General features: G+C 41.6%; 2 protein-coding genes across 2 annotated transcripts; both read left to right on the top strand.

Annotated features, from left to right (window-relative positions):
* Nucleotides 1-466: 466 nt before the first annotated feature.
* ahcyl1 (adenosylhomocysteinase-like 1) lies at nucleotides 467-16054 on the top strand. The gene is made up of 17 exons (XM_084479223.1): nucleotides 467-844; nucleotides 6546-6660; nucleotides 6930-7073; nucleotides 7713-7813; nucleotides 7915-8017; nucleotides 8385-8479; nucleotides 8572-8678; nucleotides 9113-9229; nucleotides 9344-9407; nucleotides 10233-10321; nucleotides 10525-10595; nucleotides 11015-11109; nucleotides 11240-11338; nucleotides 11840-11908; nucleotides 12160-12238; nucleotides 14816-14936; nucleotides 15021-16054. Exons 1-17 carry the CDS (start codon nucleotides 656-658, stop codon nucleotides 15025-15027), a joined length of 1665 nt encoding a protein of 554 aa, XP_084335349.1. The 5' UTR covers nucleotides 467-655; the 3' UTR covers nucleotides 15028-16054.
* A 1051-nt stretch (nucleotides 16055-17105) lies between these two features.
* hspa1b (heat shock protein family A (Hsp70) member 1B) lies at nucleotides 17106-19722 on the top strand. Its single transcript, XM_084480231.1, has 2 exons — nucleotides 17106-17242; nucleotides 17650-19722. Exon 2 carries the CDS (start codon nucleotides 17672-17674, stop codon nucleotides 19592-19594), a length of 1923 nt encoding a protein of 640 aa, XP_084336357.1. The 5' UTR covers nucleotides 17106-17242; nucleotides 17650-17671; the 3' UTR covers nucleotides 19595-19722.
* Nucleotides 19723-20794: the final 1072 nt, after the last annotated feature.

Below are 20794 nucleotides of genomic sequence, written 5' to 3'. Positions count from 1 at the left end.
TACATTTATATAGGCCATATATACTAAAGTACTAAAGTCCGTGTTGCATGTATACACGTTCACGTCCATTTGAAAATATATAGGTTAACGTTCTTTGTTCCGCTGTGGTTGTCCTGGCATAAAAAAACGTAGAAGGCATAGGCATAAACATTAAGAAATACAGTGTAACAGAATGATAGAATTAATGCACTACATCTACCGCCTTAAAAAATATGATGATGCTGATTGGACGATACCACACACACACACACACACACACACACACACACACACACACACACACACACACACACACACACACACACACATACTGACCACTAGTTCAGGTGATGACACTAAAACGACAAATCGCCCCCTGTGTGTGTGCGTGTGCGTGTGCGTTTGTGCGCGTTTACTGCCGTCTGGCGATGACAGCGAACAGGGACAACATGTGATTCTGCCGGCTCGTACAGTAATGACGCTGGGAGACAGGCCGACACCATTTCATTAAACAAATTTCGGCTGAAGGTCAAACTAGAATCACCAGAAGCACATCCCATCTGAACATTTCTACAAACCGACGCCAGGAGGAGACTACTAGGGAAGGCTGTTCGCTCCAGATCGGAGATCATACAATATTATTTCGTCCTCTTAACCGCTTCGCACCGTTAACGCAATGACTGACTCGGTGGTGGAAGGCATGACGGACGTCAAACAGGCGACGAAATATGTGAAAGAAACCGAGAATGTCGCAGAGAAATATTCATCCCTGACTGTGAGCAAGAACAGCGATATGAACATGAACGTCGGGGAGCTGCCATCCGCGGCGTTCACTGCGGTCCCGACTCTGAAATCCGTCAAGAAGGTAAGCGCCTTGATGTCGGGTCATTTGCTGTGTGTGTGACATGAATACGGCTCTCTTGTAGGCTATTATTCCCTCGGAAGCCACAGTAAGTCCCGGGTAGTGCGCAGTGGTGTCGTGCATGTTTTCCATGATCACTGATCTCTCTCTAGTAGCCTACATAGGCCTATAGGCTACACACATCACAGGAGGAAACACAACTTTTCTATTGGACTGGATTAGATTATCCTAGATGTCAAGTAGGCCTACACCTTTCGGAGAAAAACAGTGCAGAAATTTGCGTTGCACTAAATGTGCTCAAAAGTTTTCAACATAGATAAATCAAAATGTATTAATATGACGATGAAAGGCCAGTGAAAGGCAGACAGGTAATGCGTCCTAGTTTAATTCAGTGTGGGGCACTTGGTGTAAGCAGAGGTGTTGTTTGGCTTATGGCAGCGTTGCGCTGCGGCAGAACCGTTACTTTGATCGCGGCTCAGATAGGCTTCCGACGTGACGTTAAATTTCCTGTATTTTTTCTTTTTTAAAGAAGCCGTTTTATTAAGTGATGTCACGCGGACCACGTTATTTTTACTCAACCAGAACCGAGGCAGTTATGTGAAGGAATATAAGCCAATATATATTGTTTATCGTTTCCCTGAACTGTCCTTCTCAGTCTGACAAGTTAGAATAAGTAGGCGCACTTGCAGACTCAGGGAATCAGATGTAAAACGTTTGCCTATTTGCCTATTAAATTAAATGTGAGATCCCAGTGCCTCACAGTGCCCTCTGTTCCATCGCACAAGAGGAACATAGAAAAGCCCAAGAAATATGGTCAAAATTAAAAAGGTAGAAAAGACAATGTTGACTATGAAAGTTATCTGTATCATGGAGCTCGTCACCCTTGCAGGTCACCCCCGTTAAACAGACCTAGGTGGGCAGAATCCTTCTCTGTTTCAGTTCAACAGTTCATAACAGCTTTAGGTGAATGGCCTCTGTGACTGTATATCCCTAATACATCAATAAGACTCCTCTGATATGGCAATACAGAAACCAACGTTTGTTGACATGGTACGGAATCGCACCGACACTGAGGAATCTTCATTCTTCAATTATTTATTCCTGTAAACATTACTTTCTACCCATGTGTGTGCTACAGGTGGATATGATATCTTACAAACTCACTAAGTGAGTTGGAGTGATTTGCAAAGCACTATGTAAATGCAATTAATAATAATTGAATAATAATAATTCATTATCAACCAACTATATTTATCTATATGAAAGTCAAATGTGAAATTTGAAACCGAGCCAAGAGACTCTAAGAAGGTACTATTTTGACCATCTATGCTTTCCTAGAATACCTAAAGCTCATCCACAGTAACCTATGGTTACCAATGGTAAAGGTCGGCATAACTGCGGACCGAAGCACATCTGCATAGTTTTACAGCGCTTCAAATTAGATACAGTGTTTTCAAATTGTTTCTGCTGAGCTAAGGCTGAAATGACCTCCCTACCTTGATGTTAACATTGAATACAAACATTTTTCTAATGATATAGTGACATAAACAGTAAAAAGGTTGCGGCACAGAGTGAAGGTCACAATGTGTTTTGGGGGAGGTTAATTATATTTTGTGTCCACCCGGCTTGTGTTGAGCTTAACAACACTTTTTGCCCAGATATCGTAAGGCCTCCGCATCTCACAGTTCCCATCAGAAACCTACAAGTAGTGGTGCTGCTGAAGGCTGTCTAAGTATTTAGATGGAGGATGGGTTGGAACACGTAACTTGTTGATGCAGCAGGAGGTTGAAAGTTCAGCTCCCTTTGAAAACCGCCGTAATCAGTGTGTGTGTATGTGTGTGGGGGGGGGGGGGGCGTGTGTGTGAGTGTGTGTCTGAATGTGTGTGTTTAAATGAAACAAATAGACAGAGGATATGAACTGTCTCTCTCTTTTATCTGCATGATGTTTGGTGTGTCTACATGCGCTGTGGTCTCCTGAAAGCCCAAACCTTAGCCTATGACCCCAGTGGCCCAGAGAGTTACATGATGAGACGGTCAAACCAGAAAGAGGGAAAAGAGAGCCTGGATTAGACAGGCCTGTCCCCCCCCCACACTCTCACTCTCTCTCCAGGTTGGCCATTAGAATGATGACAATCGTGAAGAACCTCCCACCAGCGCTGGCTGGGTGGGTTTTGGGATAATAGCCTCAGGAACACTGAGTTCCACCATAAAAAAAGACCATAGGCTCAGGGAGACGCATACATGGACACAGGAGAAAAACCACCGACTCAATCAGAAGTCATGGCACACAGACATGCACACGGCAGGGAGCGGGTGAGTCTGGAAGTAATGCCTCTTCTCTGGAAGTTGTATATATATATATATATATATATATAGTCTGTTGTTTTGTCTATTGTCAGGAATGAGTCTGATCTGTTTGTGATCATTTGATTTAATGTGTCCAAACCAAACTGTACGAGGCCAAATGATTCCTTCCTCTATAGAGCAAATTTAGAAGTTCCATTTAGAAGTTCCACTTTCCAAGAGGTCACACAATTCAACACCTCAATTTTAAACAATTAACTGGTGAATTGTTCATAAAATCAACAAGCTTTGCTCTCCCATTAAAATACAGTTAACTGCTGGAGTAGTAGGATAACAGTCCTTTAGTTACATTCACATGCAGTACTGACACTGAAACACAAACACTTAGCTATAGAACCTCATCTTTTATCCCCAAGAGAGCAAATGGATTCAAAGTAAACAGAAAGTAGTTTTCCACAAGGTATGAGGAGACATTGCACACCGCAAACCAAAACAGCACCACACAGAGATCACCGTAGTCCACTCTGCCTCCCAGGCTTCTTGAGTTCCTTCAGTGAATATATACGCTCCACAGGGTCTCTCTCCCACAGTACAATTATCTTTGGATGAGTATAATGAGAGATGGAGACCCAGACACGGAATACAAAAATTAATCTTTCAACCAAATATTATGACATGTTTTTCGCCTGATCATGACATTTGGATCATTTTTAAGTGTAAAATTGTAAGTTCTCTATGAATTTCCGTTATTGCAGGGAAATTCATTTCCTTCAAATGCATTCAAGGAATGATATATTCTGTTATAAGATTATGGCAATGAAAACTAAGATAACTATTGATAATTATGGTTAATCATGGTCTTTGAAGTTATTGTCTGTATTACACAAATATTCGTATAGCCTTAGCAAAATTATGATTTTAGGGTATTATTTGGGATTAAAAGTAGAACAATCTTAAGTACTGCATGTAAGTACAACAATTCTGTTAATTGACATATAGCACGATATTGACAGAACATACAGATATAATATATGTATTTGTCAAAGTAAATCAAATTACCTACCTAGCGTGCGTCTTAATTGTTGGCAAGACATTCCCCTCTTTGGAATCTGACAACTGTGTGTTGTGTCAACTTTGGAGCGCTGCACATTTGTTTTCAGTCCAAACACATTTTATCGATATCGTAAACATCACAAGAAGACATGTCATGCTACATGACATTGTAGCATGACATGACATCTCATGTTGTGCCTTTACAGGGGAAACATTCTACATCTTAAGGCTGGAAATGTATGTTAAATACAAATTATTAATCCTCTTTTAATCTTGCAATTCACCAATTAAAAATAAGACTTAATTTTAAGAATATTATTTGGGAACTATGTCCGATACTGACAAAATATTTGTTAAGGTCAGTGAACAATACAGCAAATCTACTTCTAATGCCCATTTAATGTATTACAACTATGGTCTCTATGGGTTGAACACACTCAAATACGATGAACTTGGCAGAGATGATATAATAGTTTCAGTAGTCACTTTCAAGTGAAAATTATCATTTCACTTTATTTCATCATCATGGCCTTAAATTAAAACAAATACGTAGCATTGATCTATTTATGTGGCATAGATTATGTTTTTGGTCTGAAGAAAATGTAATTCTTCAGGGTATCTGCCTGCATGTGGCATCATTAAGTCCCCTAATTTCTTTCTCAAGTCTAACACATTGACAGGCTTGTTTCCCTCATTGACCTGGTTTAGAGGGTCTGACAGGACATCTGGCTAACTCTACCTAATCTCTCCAATGGTGACAACTGACTGTCTACTGCTAGCGAGAATGGTCCTGGCTCAGAGTGTCCTGGCATGGATTTGTCCGATCTCACGGCTTATTCTAGCACACAGAGCTTTAAATACGGCTAATTGTACGCTGGCCACTGTCTTGTAAGATAGCCATGTAACCATTAAACCCAATTTGCTTTCTAATGTTGCTGGCATAGGGCTTTACTAAACCATTACCCTACCTTTCTTTACCCAGAAAACTGTATTTTGTTTTATCTATTTATAACGTCTTGGCTGGCAATTTGATAGCTTCGGTTGACATAGACAAAGGTGCAGTGTGCAAGCAAATGAAAGTGGTTCAGAATAGTATAAATGCCATAGCTTTCATGTTTATATAATGCATGAACAGTATAGAATAATATTTGACCTGAATCCCCTTTATGTATGAAAATAGCTTGTTTGAGCATCTCCCTTTACTCTTCTATTTGGATATCTGTATCTGGGTCTTCCAATAGCTTGGAAATAGGCCTATGTAAATAGTTGGTTTGATCTTGTAAATAGTTAAATAATATGTTGGATCTTCAGCCCCCCATTTGTAGATTGTTTTTATTTTTTAACATTTATACTTCAAATAGCCAATGCGATTTTCCTGTAGTGAGTCTGTGATTATTTGGCTAAAGATTTTTCTATCCATGGCTTATGGCTTATGCTGCTTTCACATGCGATAGACAGCTAATCTTTTGCACCCGGAATTATATGATAATTGTATTTGATAGAATTTATTCCATGCTTTGTAAACAAAAGCATATCCTCATGTGAGTTTTGTTTTGCCATCCCGACATTCCGCCTGTTTGTTCCTATTCCCTTGCCGTCCAGAAGGTGTTGTCCGTCTGCTGTCTGCCTGAATCCATGTGGTCGCAGCATTCAGGGGACCTCTCCCCTCGCTTGACAGCACCACTTATATTTATGCATATATATATTTTGCGATTGTGCTTATATATGTATGAGCGCATGAAGTGATCTGGCGACTTTTATGTTATTTTATAGAATAACATTATTAAAAATCATTATCGACCTTTGTTGATTACACATGTCATAGCTTTCATAGCTTTTAGCTATGCGTTAGTTGAAATGTGATGTATTGCAACTTTAACTCGGTATTCCATCTGCTGAGGCCTCTTTGCACTACATCAGAGCAGAGTAACAGTGTGTCTAAAAATAGGCACTTTGCGTGACCCACCTATGATTAATCCATGTGTTTGATATGTTATTAATTAATGTGATAACTGTTAAACCTAGCAGAAATAATTTAGGGAGGCCTCCCTGGCATACTTAGATAAGTGTGTTGTTCTTTTCTACTGTACAATGCTATCTGACTGGCTTGGCAGTCGCAAAGTCTGACTCTGACCAACAATGAATCATACCTCATACCTGCACAGAACTAACTTAATTGTATGATATTGTAGTTTTGCTTTGCTTGGGGAAGAATGTGCAGCGGCGCTCCTATAACATACTTTGGGGAGGACCCTGGATACCCTTTACAGACAGTTGAAAGTTGATTACTAAGTGATTATTGTGTGTGCGTGCTCCAGCATTAACCTGATACTTTTGTGTTCTGCAGATCCAGTTTGCCAACACAGAGGACAAGCAGGAGTTCAGCAAGTACCCCACCAAGGCCGGCCGGCGCTCTCTGTCTCGGTCCATCTCCCAGTCCTCCACTGACAGCTACAGCTCAGGTACTGCAGAAATGTGTGTGTGGGGAGGGTATTCATGATTAGCAAGCTGGCTGCATTTTCTCCAATATCATATTTCCAGTTGTGATTCCAGGTAGCCTATACATGTTCATTCTTGTTTCTATGACAAATGAAATAATACGAAATAATACCCCTCACATACACACGCACGCGTGCACACACACCTGCGTTCCATCTCAGGCATTGGTTTCATAAGTACCTCCTTTGTACAGAGTATTATGCTGACCTTTTCTGTGCCCCCGTTTCCCCAGCTGCCTCCTACTCTGACAGCTCCGATGATGAGACCTCACCCCGGGAAAAGACTCAGGCCAACACCCATGGTAGCAGCGACTTCTGTGTCAAGAACATCAAACAGGCCGAGTTTGGCCGACGCGAGATTGAGATCGCAGAACAAGGTAACAGCTGAGATATTCATTCAGAGAGGAAGCATTGAACAGAGTGTGTGTCAGAGCTCCACCGGGATGTGGTGTTGACTAGAGAGGCCATGCTGTTTGCTCAATGGTGAATCTCTGAATCCCTATGGATCCATGAACCCCAGTGTGAGAATGCAGGTTCAATATAATCAGAACAGAGGGAATCTCCAGTTTTCCAGAGTTCTCAGACGTCTCATTGTCTGGATCCACAATTCCTATCCAAGCTTTTCTTCTCAGGCCAGCACCATATAATATGGGCTGGCTTGGTTTTTACTTTACCTCTGCATCTCTAACAGTCCTATTTTATTCCGCCTACATCCACTGTGCTCTCCCCAGAGCCTGGGTGAGTGATGAGCCAGCACAAGTAGCACACGAGTGCTGTTCTGAGTAATATGCTTGCACCCCACAGCTGTGGAGGTCGTTGTACTTCAACCAACCTGATTTTTTTCTGTTGTTCACAGCACACCCTTCATCTAGAACAAGCTCTTTTTACGTTCAGACCTCTCATACAGAACAAGCTAGTACCAATTCAAACCTCTCATATGATCTGTTTATTTCACGCTGTTGTTCATCATCAATTTGAACTCGCACTTCACCCGTCTCCTCTCGTCTGCTTTACAGATATGTCTGCCCTGATCTCCCTGAGGAAGAGAGCCCAGGGTGAAAAGCCATTGGCCGGGGCCAAGATCGTAGGCTGCACCCATATAACTGCACAGACTGCAGTACGTACCCCCATTCGCTGTTTCCTGCATTGTCTTTGGGACTTTGGTCACATTATGCCTGACCACCGGTATCAGTTGTGCTTTTATGTGTTCTGTGTTAGGTTCTGATTGAGACCTTGGTCGCCCTGGGCGCCCAATGTCGCTGGACGGCTTGTAATATCTACTCCACTCAAAACGAGGTGGCGGCGGCTTTGGCTGAGAGTGGTGAGGCGATAAATGTTGTCCACACAGCCACGGCTAATGGACCAGTTCTGTACACAGCCAGGCTGACCCTATTCTCTCTCTCTCTCTTTCTGTCTCTCCTTTTCTGTATCCACATGAGAACACAAAAAGGCAATTTCTCAAATGCTATCCAGTGTTCACTTGCAGAAGACTGAGCAAACAGCGTTTATTTTCTAATTTATTATCTGCGTTGCAGACAAGCAGCTGTTTGCATAAAATGACCCAGAGCAAAACATTGACCACCTGCCTCTGGTTTTTTGCTCAGTACTGTTGAGTTGCATATCTAAAGTGGTGCATGTCCCTATCTCTTTCTCTCTGTTGATGTCGCTCTCTCTCTGTCATGTCCTAGGGGTGTCTGTATTTGCCTGGAAAGGGGAGTCGGAGGACGACTTCTGGTGGTGCATCGATCGCTGTGTCAACACAGAGGGCTGGCAGGCCAACATGGTGCGTGTCTCTAGGAGACCACGCGGACGGACTCTTTGTTGTGGTCGTTCAGCGTTCCAACACTGTCCCTTTGCTTTGTGCTCATGCCCCAGATTCTGGATGACGGGGGAGACCTCACCCACTGGGTCTATAAGAAGTACCCCAGCGTGTTTAAGAAGGCCCGTGGCATCGTGGAGGAGAGTGTAACAGGGGTGCACAGGTCAGATTGGCCTTCCCTTTGCTCCACTTATGAAGAACTTAGATCCTATTTAGATGGGGAAAACAGGGAAAACAAACTGAATGAACAAGCAGATGAATCATCCAGTCATTCTAACAACAGCTGAAAGTTAAATCGATATAGTTGGAGAGGGGGTTGGTAGAGGTGGGAGATATGGCTAACTGGGTCGAGCATGTGAGAAATAATTATGATTATTGAAAGGCACTGCCTGAGCCAATAATTCCACAGTTCACAATGAATTGTAAACTAGGCTCCGGCCTGGTCCGACTGGAAACTCATTATGGAGATTTCAGGGTGCTAGTCTGCAACATCTGCTGATTATCAACTCTCAATAGGACTTATTATTCGGTGACAAAAAGTATGATGTCACAAACCGCATGTGTGGCCATTTGGCTCACACCACCCTGTCTTTCCAGATTGTACCAGTTATCGAAAGCAGGCAAGCTGTGCGTCCCTGCTATGAATGTCAACGACTCTGTTACCAAGCAGAAGTTTGACAACCTCTACTGTTGCCGTGAATCCATCCTAGATGGGTGAGCCAGAGAGAATGTGCTGTTTAACGCATAAATCAAATGTAACCACTGATGAATCATATAGCTTGCGTGTGTTTGTGCATGTGCTCCCTTAATACTTTTTACTTTGGCTAGATTGAAGAGAACCACTGACGTAATGTTTGGAGGCAAGCAGGTCGTTGTGTGCGGTTACGGGGAGGTGAGTCACACTCCATTGGAACAAATTGGCCTTGTTCACACTGCAAGCAAAAGTGGCCCAATTCTGATTTCTTCGCAGGTCTGATTCTTCATATGCAATTATTTCAGAACAGTCAAATCACATAGAATCTGGTTTCAATTCTGATTTTCGTACGTGGTCCTAAATCAGATACAGGTCAGATGTTTTACAATCCAAACTCTGTGTGAACTTTCATATTGTAATTCACGCGACGCTGACATCACTCTAGATTGACAATAGTCAGTTGCTGAATACAATGAGGAGGGAGAGTGAACACAGTAGTTCGTATTACTAATGTTGAATGGCGGTTAATAATGATCCTTTCAGGCGCTCCCTCAACAACAATAGCCCCTGTGTGGTTTCATGAGAATAGCACTAGTCATGGAATAAAATATCATCAAAACTTCATCAACCTTATTTGTAGGATATTCTCATACTATGGAAGTAGTGTGTTTTTCAGGAACCTTTTTGGCTACCTTAAAGCTTTGCTGTAACCGAGTCGACTCGGAATGATCTGAAAGCCACTGTCCACACGGCAATCGCACGGGATATTGTGGTTACGTTTTTTGTATTTTTTTTTATAACCCATTTGTTTTAACAGATTGTACCGCTTAAAAAAAAATCTACCAGTGTGAAAACGTCCACAACTGGCTCCACAACTTAAAAATAAAAATGTAATGCTGAAAATCGGAATTCAGCATTAAGGCTTGCAGTATGAATGAGGTCATCCAGAGATGAACGTGCGTTGTAGGTGGTTGTTCTTACTCATACTGTGTGTATGTGTTGTGCTGACCTCCTGATCTCTAGGTGGGAAAAGGGTGCTGTACTGCTCTCAAGGCGCTTGGAGCCATCGTGTGCATAACAGAGATAGACCCCATTTGTGCTCTGCAGGGCTGGTGGGTAACAAACGCTTTCAACATCATTCATTTGTCTATTCGCAGATCAATGCTATCAATGGATAACCTTTATTTAGTACTTTCATCCATGGAAATGATTGACTTGGTACTGCATCAGTGGGTGGGAGCTGTTTTTTGTTTTTTAATTATGTCTATTTTAAGCATTAAGAGTATTTCATTTTTTTTGCTTTGTTTCCACACAGCATGGATGGCTTCCGAGTGGTCAAACTGAATGAGGTCATTCGGCAGATGGACTTGGTGATAACCTGCACTGGTAAGCTCTCCCATTGAGCTACACTAATACTACTCTCAATCATTCATAAGGCATCAAGCCTGGAAATGTTTACTGAACAAATATCCTATAAAATTAGCATCACCGTATGTTGACCAAAATAAAATAATCTGTTTACAAATGTAGTTGCAGTTACATTAAATCCAAGTCAAATTTCATCCAACATCAAAAACAACAGCGGAAAAAATGTTTCTTTATGTAGTGAGCCTATATAACAATAAAATTGAACAATACCATTTATTCAAACAGCAGGGCTTTATGGCATACAGTATATGGCCATTCACCATGAATCCCTAACCTTGCTCACTATCCATAGTCGATTTTCTTGAGAAAATCAAGAAAATCGTTCTAACAACACTGTTCACATGTTCATGAATTCAATTGGTTTCCTTTACATTTAGGCAACAAGAATGTTGTTACCAGGGAGCAGCTAGACCGGATGAAGAACGGCTGTATCGTGTGCAATATGGGACACTCCAATACCGAGATTGACGTGGTGGGTAACGACGGGTCGATACAAACCCTAGCCTGGACCCGTGTGTGCCCAGTTTGGCTTCTGTGTCTACTTTCGGATGCCTTTTTCAGTATAACAGGAAGTAAGTTAGTTGTTTTGTATGTGTCCACAGGCAAGCCTGCGCAGTCCTGAACTGACCTGGGAGAGGGTACGGTCTCAGGTGGACCACATCATCTGGCCTGACGGCAAGAGAGTGGTCCTGCTGGCAGAGGTATAGAACTTGTGTACCGATTTACTGTGTTTTTGTGCATTGCACAACATTTCAAACAATGCATGGAGATAAAAGATGATGCAGAGTTTCTTTGGTATTTTCCAGCCTGTTCTCTATTTATGAGCCATATTAGCATTATTAGCCATATTAGCATTTTCTGATTCACCGACTGGTCGATGAAACAGCAGTATGAAACAGTATGTCAAGTTTCTGTCTGCCAAATGCAAATGGATCACATTGATTTTATTCTCAGTGGGACATTTCTTAGATAAAATGCGTTTTGATAACATTTCTAGGGAGAATTGTTATTTGAGTCGAGAAATTGATTCAGGTTGTTTGAATCAATTTCTTTGCATTGTGAGGTCATCTGATGTTACTTATGACTTAACTCCCTTAACTCCCTGCAACTGTGATGTCAGGCTTTTGTCTCATGGGTTTCTATGTCAACATCTACACTTGTTTGTCTTCCATTCTCATGTGTTTCTCTTTTCGTCGCTGCAGGGCCGGCTCCTCAACCTGAGCTGTTCCACAGTGCCTACCTTTGTTCTGTCCATCACTGCTACAACTCAGGTGTCTGGTTAAACCCCCCTCTCCTTTATACAACATACTCTTACGCTTACAAAACACAAATATGGCTCCTGAGCTTATCCAACCACATTTAAATGAAGGAAGAACAAATGTGCCGTAAAAATGAAATGGGAATTTTCTCCTGTTCATTATTGATTAGTAATTCCAAATTATAAATTAATAATTCCACGAAAACAAAAAAAATATGTTTTCATTACAATTTCTTAATGTAATCTGTTTCTATGAACCTGCAGGCCTTGGCTCTGATTGAGCTGTTCAATGCTCCAGAGGGACGGTACAAACAGGATGTGTATCTGCTACCTAAGAAGATGGGTAAGATCCCTGGTTTACTATTATTCATTAACCTTCACTATAAATCAGTGTGCGAAATACCCTTCAATATTCGGGGGGGGGGGGGTCCCCATCTCCCGATTGTTGCGCAATATCATTCTAAATTTTTTCATGCAGTAGGCCTATAGCATACTTAACGCCTATTATCGCACGGCCTCTATTATTGCACAATTTCTGGTTTATCATACAATTGCGACCAAAAAGCAACAGATAAAAGAAAGGATAAAGGTTCTCATTCAAGAAAGGTATTCAAGCTGTATGCCAAAAATGGGCTCTGTACACCTTACTTATCAATATAAAACACTGTTGCTATTATGACGGCGAGATAAATGAGCTTTGCGCCTGGCGCAAATCTAAAATGGATTGGGCTGAAACCCGTAGGTGTGTTTTGGGCGTAACATGCAATAAACCAATGAGAGTGGCATCTCCCATCCCCTTTAAGAGCCAGCGCATTTTGACTTGACGAGTTGATATTTTGACAGCGCGTTTGCAGTCTCCGCTGAGACAGATGCATGACCACATGAATTTCAAACTTCAAATGGCTCAGTTTATGGCCAAATAATAGGCATAATTAACACATGGAATAGCGTTTTCTTCTCCAACTTCAGAAACACTGATTCGTCATGTAAATTGCGGCTAAGACAACTTCATGGGTGCAGATCCTGGGGGGGATGGGGGGGACATGTCCCCCCCAATTTCTGAAAAACATGAATTGTCCCCCCCCAATAAAAATACCCTAAATTATTCAAAATTGAACAAATGTATTTTCAGACTTCACATTCTTCACATTTTAGATTCACATCTAAAAAGAAATGATTGAAATGGTGGAACAAATAATGTTTGAAAATTATATTTCTGACACATTCCATCTCTGGTCTAGTAGTCCCATAGACTGGAAGAAAAGGAAGATGGTGAGAAGAATTGGGGATCTGGGAGGGTTGGAGGGAGGCGAAAGATAAGAACATGAGTAGACATTACATGCCCGAGACCCTTAAAATTATGATTTACTAATATAACAGTTAAGTAAGCAGTGATACTCGCTGTTGGCTGTTTAGGACAAATAAACAAGAAAGGTAAGCACAATAAATAATTCCCTGTGCAGTACTTTTTGAATGATATGGCGAGCCTCTACAAAGTTGTCATTTATGGTGGCATGGTATGAGTTGCATACGGGCAAAAAAAAAAAATCACTTTTGTGTCCCCCCCAATCCTGACATCGGATCTGCACCCCTGATAGGGGGTCTATTTAATTATATGCGGCAATACATTAACAAACATCGTTTGTTACCAGTATTGTATACATTATCGTTATCGACTTGTGTTCATAATATGCATGTGTCCCCCTGTTAATATACATAGCCATGGACTGCATTATGCGTTACGTGTTTAATTTGCGTGTGTTTAGACAAATGGGCGCGCACACACACGCGCGCACCAAGCATCACCCGCATTCATTCATTCTTTTAAACACTCACTCGCGGTAAAACGATGTTTTCTCACGATCAAATACTCATCAATCCTAAAAGTAACGGGCTTGTACACGATGTCTGGGTCAAGAACATATGTGTTTGCTGTACGGTGTTTGCAGATGCCTTGATTTAAAAGTACAACTTACCGCTGTATCAGCTGTTCTTTCCCAAATCATTTAACCAATCATTTACCCTAAAAATAGATTTTGTTTTGGAAGCCTGGAATATACTTCGCTCGAATGTATTATTGTTATTATTATTATTTTAACGCATGGCATAGCCTACTATACTTCATTCATGTTCATTCATGCAGCCCTATATGGAAAAAAAATGTTTCCACAATCCACACGCTATTTCTATGCAGTTTCACACGTATGAATAATCTTTGACATCATAATATTTAAATCAGGTTTGCATGTTTGTGCTGTGTATAGCCTACGTGTGTGTAAGGCACGTCAAAATAGCAACAACAACTGCGCTATCCGCTATAGACCAGGTACTTTTCGGTCAGCGGCGCAATTGCATCGGCGCATTTTTTAGATCACTAAAATAGCACCAAGTATCATTTGCGCCGGAACACGCCCCTGCTTTTCACCGACACGCCTCTCCAGGCGCAAGTGTAGTGGTGCCTGACATGCGTCGGTGTAGAAAGTCAATTGCGCCGGGCGCAAGATAGGGCCCTTCTTCTGTTTGGCGCACATGGCTAATTTGCATACGCGCACAGGACTGGCTGGCTCCGCTTGGCAAAAAATAGAACATATTTGTGACTAAATGTTAAAAATTCTGAATACTGGACATGGTGAGCTTAAACACATTTAAATTACCATTAGTGACAATAATAAAAAAAAAATATATATATATATATTTTGGACGAAATATGAAACCCCCGGCTTTCAGGGGGTGGGTTAATCGAGGGGGCCCCCCGGACCCCCCCGTATTTCGCACACTGCTATAAATCATCTTTGTGTGAGGTCACTTTGGCCACACATATCTGATTGAAGCTCACCGCTGCCACCTAGTGTTCAAACATCAACAATGTTGGAAGTCAAGCTGCATGAACGTAATGGAATAATAGACGATTTTCTTCTAGATGAGTATGTAGCCAGCCTGCACCTACCTAACTTTGATGCCCACCTGACTGAGTTGTCAGACGAGCAGGCAAAGTACATGGGCCTCAACAAAAATGGCCCCTTCAAACCCAACTATTACAGGTACCATTGTGTGGTTGCCAATAATTAAGATCAATATAATACAATTTTTAATATTTTTCTGATAAAAATTAATCATGTTCACAGGTATTGACGGGACTACCTGATGGCCTGGGATTAAGAAAAAGTATTTCAAATGTTATTTTGTTATTTTAGGTTTTGCAAAATTCATGATTAATTTCACTTTCTGAATGTAACTGCATATTAGCAATATAAGACACTGTTAGATGCAATTAGGGAAAAAAAACATATTATATAACATTAAATGTTCGTCACATGTTAAAAAGCCTGCTTGCATGCTGTCATCTATGTGTGTTAATTTAATTGCAATTGCAAGATCAAACCATTGTGTTGTTGTTAATTTGTGTATTTACTCTGGATATATGCACCATGCCAAACAATGGCTAAAAGTTGATTCCTGAGATATAAATGTTTTCATCTCTGCATGCCATTAAATCATACTGTGTGCTGCCAGGACCCTTAATACTCTAATCATTACTGTAATTTACAATTTGTACTCATTCTGAGTTATAGGACTGGTTGACATGCATCAGCATAATAACCAAAAAGTATTTTACTATCACAGAATGTCACATGTCTGCTGCCCATAACGTTGGAAAGACTACTGTCCCTAAATGCAAATCATATATATTTCAAAAGAAACCTCTTGATTATATATATCCCCATCTGAGTGTAAGAATTTGACACCATCCATTCATAAACATGTATATGCTCTTATAAACAAATAGATGGTTCTGAACAGCTGGAGAGCAAAGGGACATTTCCGAACCGTTTTGGTATGTGGGATTCATTTCAAAGGTCACGCACTTTGCAACCACTCCTAGAGTATAATCAGTGTGTAAGAATAAATGTGGTGTTGAAAGCAAACATCAAGGACATTTGCAAATTGATGCTGCTTACATGGGCGACTCATTCTGACTTTTAATTCTCGTAATTGTAATTTCTTTTTTTCAAACTAAAATTGTATTGTATTGCTGTTGTGTCTGAATAGCACATTTTTAGTATTGGTAAACCTTATATGGTATAAATGTGCCTTTTGAAAAGATTCTAAGAAGTTGCATTTCCAGATTACTTTAAACCCCAAGTGGATAACCCACTGTCTTCCTCTGACTGCTTCTGCATAATATATTAAAACATTCCCTAAATGTTAAGAGATTTGAGACTATATTGTCATATGATTTTAACTGATTGTTTTCAACAGAATAAGCTCAAATAAAGTAATTATTCAAATATAGCCTATGTACCATCACGTATGTAAGATCATGTATTCCATTAGCAATAAAGTCTTCATTGTCATTCAAGAAATCGAAAGAAAACACATTTAAGCATAGTGATTTTGCGTGATTATAAGTTCTAGTCTTACAATGATTGGAGACAAGCTCAAGTCTGAGTGAACGAGCAACTTTCTTTTACTTCATATTAGTATAAGCATGAACCTGCGTACACAACTACACCATCACTAGTAAACTGTAAAAATGTGTAATGGTTTAAAATCAACAGCGTGTAGCCTGGCCACTTCACACAATTTTGATTTCTTTGGGAGAATATCTCTGTATCGGAACAGGAAACGGGATGTATCGAAACGGGAAACAGGGTTTATCGAAAAAGGAAATGGGGTGTATCGAAACTGGAAACGGGGTGTATCGAAACAGGAAACGTGTATCGAAACAGGAAACGGCGTGTAATGTAACAGGAGGTTTTACTCCGTCCCTTGCAATATTTGATATCCGGTCCAGGCTCTGTGCCTTCTCCCCCCAGAATCTCTGCTGTAACATAGTAGGACTGCTGGATCAGACATTATAAAAGTAAAAAAAAAGTGAGCAAGAGAATTAAAAGGTCAAGCAAGTTAAGTTATCTAGTGTAAACGTCCTTTATTCTCAATGAAAAGCTTATCCTAGATCTACTACGCTAAGGGCGAACACCTTCATGAAAGTTGCTGAATGTACTTTTACCTAACATTCTTTGCATACCGGTCATTCAATTCCTAACAGCTAGGCCTATTGGCCGAGTGACAGGGGGCCGGGCTTCAATGCTCACTGGACTACTCTAGAATATTCACTGGCCCAGCCCCCACTGCCTCATCTGCTAATATTAACAGTTGACTCACTGAGGCTGGGGAGCTGAGAGCATTCTAGAAACTTGCTTTTGACTATATAAGCAAAGGGTGGGAGTCAGTTTAGGTGTGACTTTTGCGAAGAACCAAGAGGACAGACCTGTTTGAAGCAACATCTACTCTAGAGGACTCGACTGAGATCCTTCAGGCGCTGAAAGGGGTTTTCACATATAGAGTAAGTAAGAGATTATATGAAAATGTTGTATTACATTACTATTACTTGATTTAATATTATCATTATTAATCCCTGCCGAAAGTTCCACAGAATCACAGGACATATGAAGTAATTTATTGTAATTTAGTATATTGATTTGAGGTTAACATCTTTCCGAAATAAATTCAGTCTCACGCAAATTCTTTAAATGATCAGGTGATAGTTTTTTCCAGATTAGAAGATAAATTCGTTTTTCCGTTATGACAGGATAAATCTCTCATACATAAACATTACATTTTCTGTTGTGGCAGTATATGCTTTGGGAAAGACCATATCATTTATATAAAATCTCACACAGATACAGCATAACATTAATGTTACGACGGCAAACAATTATATTAACCCTGACATTTCAATAATTTCCCCAGGAACAATACAAAAATAACCAAGATGTCTTCAGCGAAGGGAATATCAATAGGCATTGATTTGGGCACCACCTACTCCTGTGTGGGTGTATTCCAGCATGGCAAAGTGGAGATTATCGCAAATGACCAGGGAAACCGGACCACACCGAGCTATGTGGCTTTCAATGATTCAGAGAGGCTCATTGGAGATGCTGCGAAAAACCAGGTGGCCATGAACCCTACCAACACAATCTTCGATGCCAAGCGCTTGATTGGTAGAAAGTTTGATGACCATATTGTGCAGGCTGACATGAAGCTGTGGCCTTTCAAGGTCATCAGCGATAACGGAAAGCCCAAAGTCCAAGTGGAGTACAAGGGAGAGACCAAGGATTTCTTCCCAGAAGAGATCTCTTCTATGGTTCTGGTCAAAATGAAGGAGATAGCTGAGGCCTACTTGGGGCAACGGGTGTCAAATGCAGTCATCACCGTCCCAGCTTACTTTAATGACTCCCAGAGGCAAGCTACCAAGGATGCCGGGGTTATTTCGGGCCTGAATGTGCTACGGATCATCAATGAGCCTACAGCAGCGGCCATCGCCTACGGTCTTGACAAAGCCAAAAAAGAAGAGAGAAATGTCCTAATCTTCGACCTGGGTGGAGGTACCTTTGACGTGTCCGTCCTCACTATTGAGGATGGCATCTTCGAGGTAAAGTCCACCGCAGGAGACACACATCTGGGTGGCGAGGACTTTGACAACCGCATGGTACAACACTTTGTTGAAGAATTCAAGAGAAAACACAAGAAGGACATCAGCCAAAATAAGAGAGCAGTGAGGCGGCTTCGTACAGCGTGTGAGAGAGCCAAGAGAACCTTGTCCTCTAGCTCGCAGGCAAGCATTGAAATCGACTCTCTCTTTGAAGGCATTGACTTTTACACATCCATTACAAGGGCCCGCTTTGAGGAGCTCAACTCTGAGCTCTTCAGGGGAACGCTAGATCCGGTGGAGAAATCCCTGCGAGATGCCAAGCTAGAAAAGGGCCAGATCCAGGAAATTGTCCTCGTCGGCGGCTCCACCAGAATCCCCAAGATCCAGAAGCTCTTGCAGGATTTCTTCAACGGCAAAGACCTGAACAAGAGCATCAACCCGGATGAGGCCGTGGCCTATGGGGCCGCGGTCCAGGCGGCTATCCTCATGGGGGACACTTCAGGAAATGTCCAGGACCTGCTTCTGCTCGATGTCGCTCCCCTGTCCCTGGGCATAGAGACTGCAGGTGGGGTCATGGCCACTCTCATCAAGCGCAACACCACCATCCCCACCAAGCAGACCCAGGTCTTCTCGACGTACTCTGACAACCAGCCAGGGGTTCTGGTCCAGGTGTATGAGGGCGAGAGGGCCATGACTAAGGACAACAACCTCCTGGGGAAGTTTGACCTGACTGGCATCCCCCCCGCCCCGAGGGGGGTGCCTCAGGTGGAGGTGACCTTTGACATTGATGCCAACGGTATTCTGAACGTCTCTGCGGTGGACAAAAGCACCGGAAAAGAGAACAAGATCACCATCACAAACGATAAGGGCCGCTTGAGCAAAGAGGAGATCGAGCGAATGGTTCAGGACGCAGATAAGTACAAGGCAGAGGACGATGGTCAGAGAGAGAAAGTAACAGCCAAAAACAGCTTGGAGTCCTATGCCTACAGCATGAAAAGCAGCGTGGAGGACGAGAACCTGAAAGGGAAGATAAGTGAGGAGGACAGAAAGAAGGTCATCGAAAAGTGCAACCAGGCTATCTCCTGGCTGGAGAACAACCAGCTGGCTGAGAAGGAAGAGTACCAGCACCAGCAGAAGGAACTGGAGAAAGTGTGCAACCCGGTCGTTTCAAAGCTGTACCAGGGGGGAGCCTCAGCAGGCGGCAGCTGTGGGGGACAGGAGGGAGCCAGTTCAAAGGGCCCCACCATTGAGGAAGTTGACTAGTTGAAGGGCATTTAAATGAACCACACATGTAGGCCTAATGTTTCAGAAATGGTAGGACTGTTGATGACACTTCTTATTCTTTTCAATGTGTATTTTCTGCTTTGGTTATCCTAATAAAAAACAATATCAACTAAGATGTTGTTAGTTTCATATTCCACCTTTTATGTTCCATATGGCCGATTAGTAAAATTTTTACGTGATGTATTAAACAGCAGCACCTGGAGACAAATTATATCACGGTGTATTTAAGCCACATCCGTGAAGCAGTCAAATAGAAAGTAACAATTCCACTAGATGGCGGTCTTTAGTTGACAACCAGTTTGCCTCACACTGTGATAGGGATGTTAGGTAGTGTGCTCATGATGTGTATTGAAATGTATTGTAGAATGCCAGCAAATCAATAATTTAGTTTAAAATATATTGTGTATAAATTAATGAATTTGTATGCATCATATTTAAATATGATGCATACAAATCATGGTATACAGACTATATTCCCCATCACGTTTAGTTCAACTGTAGCAGACAATTATAATCACCCACACCGACTAAAATAAGTTAGAACAGTGGTAATGTTTTTAAAACATCTCTAGATATGAACAAGCCAAACCCTAACAACACCTGGATTAAAAAGCTACATACATTTCCAGGGTCAATAATTGGTCAATAGCCATATTTGGAATGAGCCTTTCAATAAAACACCAGTATTAGACTGGTCGGCCACCATAGGGTTAACCTGTAGACAGCGGCTGTGTTGCCTGGTGTGTGTCGTTGAGGGAGGATACTTGTTGAGAAGCAACAGATTCTCTGAAGGAGAGAACCCTACATCCCTCGAGTCGACCCTTTGACAATTACAGAATGCAGTCGGTGTCTGATTAAGCAACGCAATTTAGGCTACGTCATTGGGTCATTTTAAGCAAAAACGTTTAAAATGTTTTTTTCTATTTTTTCGCGTGGATTAAAAGAAACACATTTTGGATAACATTTTGGAGAGAAAAGGTGCACACTGGAAATCCATCCCCCTCTCATCCCTGATGGGCTACGGGGTAAGATTCAGTAACCTCGGCAGTATCCTCCGGGTTTTTTGGTTTATCATCTAAGCAGGAGCCTATTAGTCTTCCTAGTCTGGATGTGTTTTCAAGTAGACTATTTCCTTCCATCAAAGCAACCCACTGCACTAGAGGACATTACTTTGTTTTT

Source organism: Micromesistius poutassou (genome assembly GCF_964030765.1).
Source record: "Micromesistius poutassou genome assembly, chromosome: 15".
Taxonomy (NCBI): Eukaryota; Metazoa; Chordata; class Actinopteri; order Gadiformes; family Gadidae; genus Micromesistius; species Micromesistius poutassou.
This window is presented reverse-complemented; position numbering and strand designations above follow the sequence as displayed.

Bases quoted from the DNA above. Each gene is read 5' to 3' on its own strand.
- ahcyl1 (XM_084479223.1), top strand. From the start codon at position 656: ATGACTGACTCGGTGGTGGAAGGCATGACGGACGTCAAACAGGCGACG. The intron at 845-6,545 runs GTAAGCGCCTTG...TGTGTTCTGCAG, and splicing joins CTCTGAAATCCGTCAAGAAG to ATCCAGTTTGCCAACACAGA. The intron at 6,661-6,929 runs GTACTGCAGAAA...CCGTTTCCCCAG, and splicing joins CACTGACAGCTACAGCTCAG to CTGCCTCCTACTCTGACAGC.
- hspa1b (XM_084480231.1), top strand. From the start codon at position 17,672: ATGTCTTCAGCGAAGGGAATATCAATAGGCATTGATTTGGGCACCACC.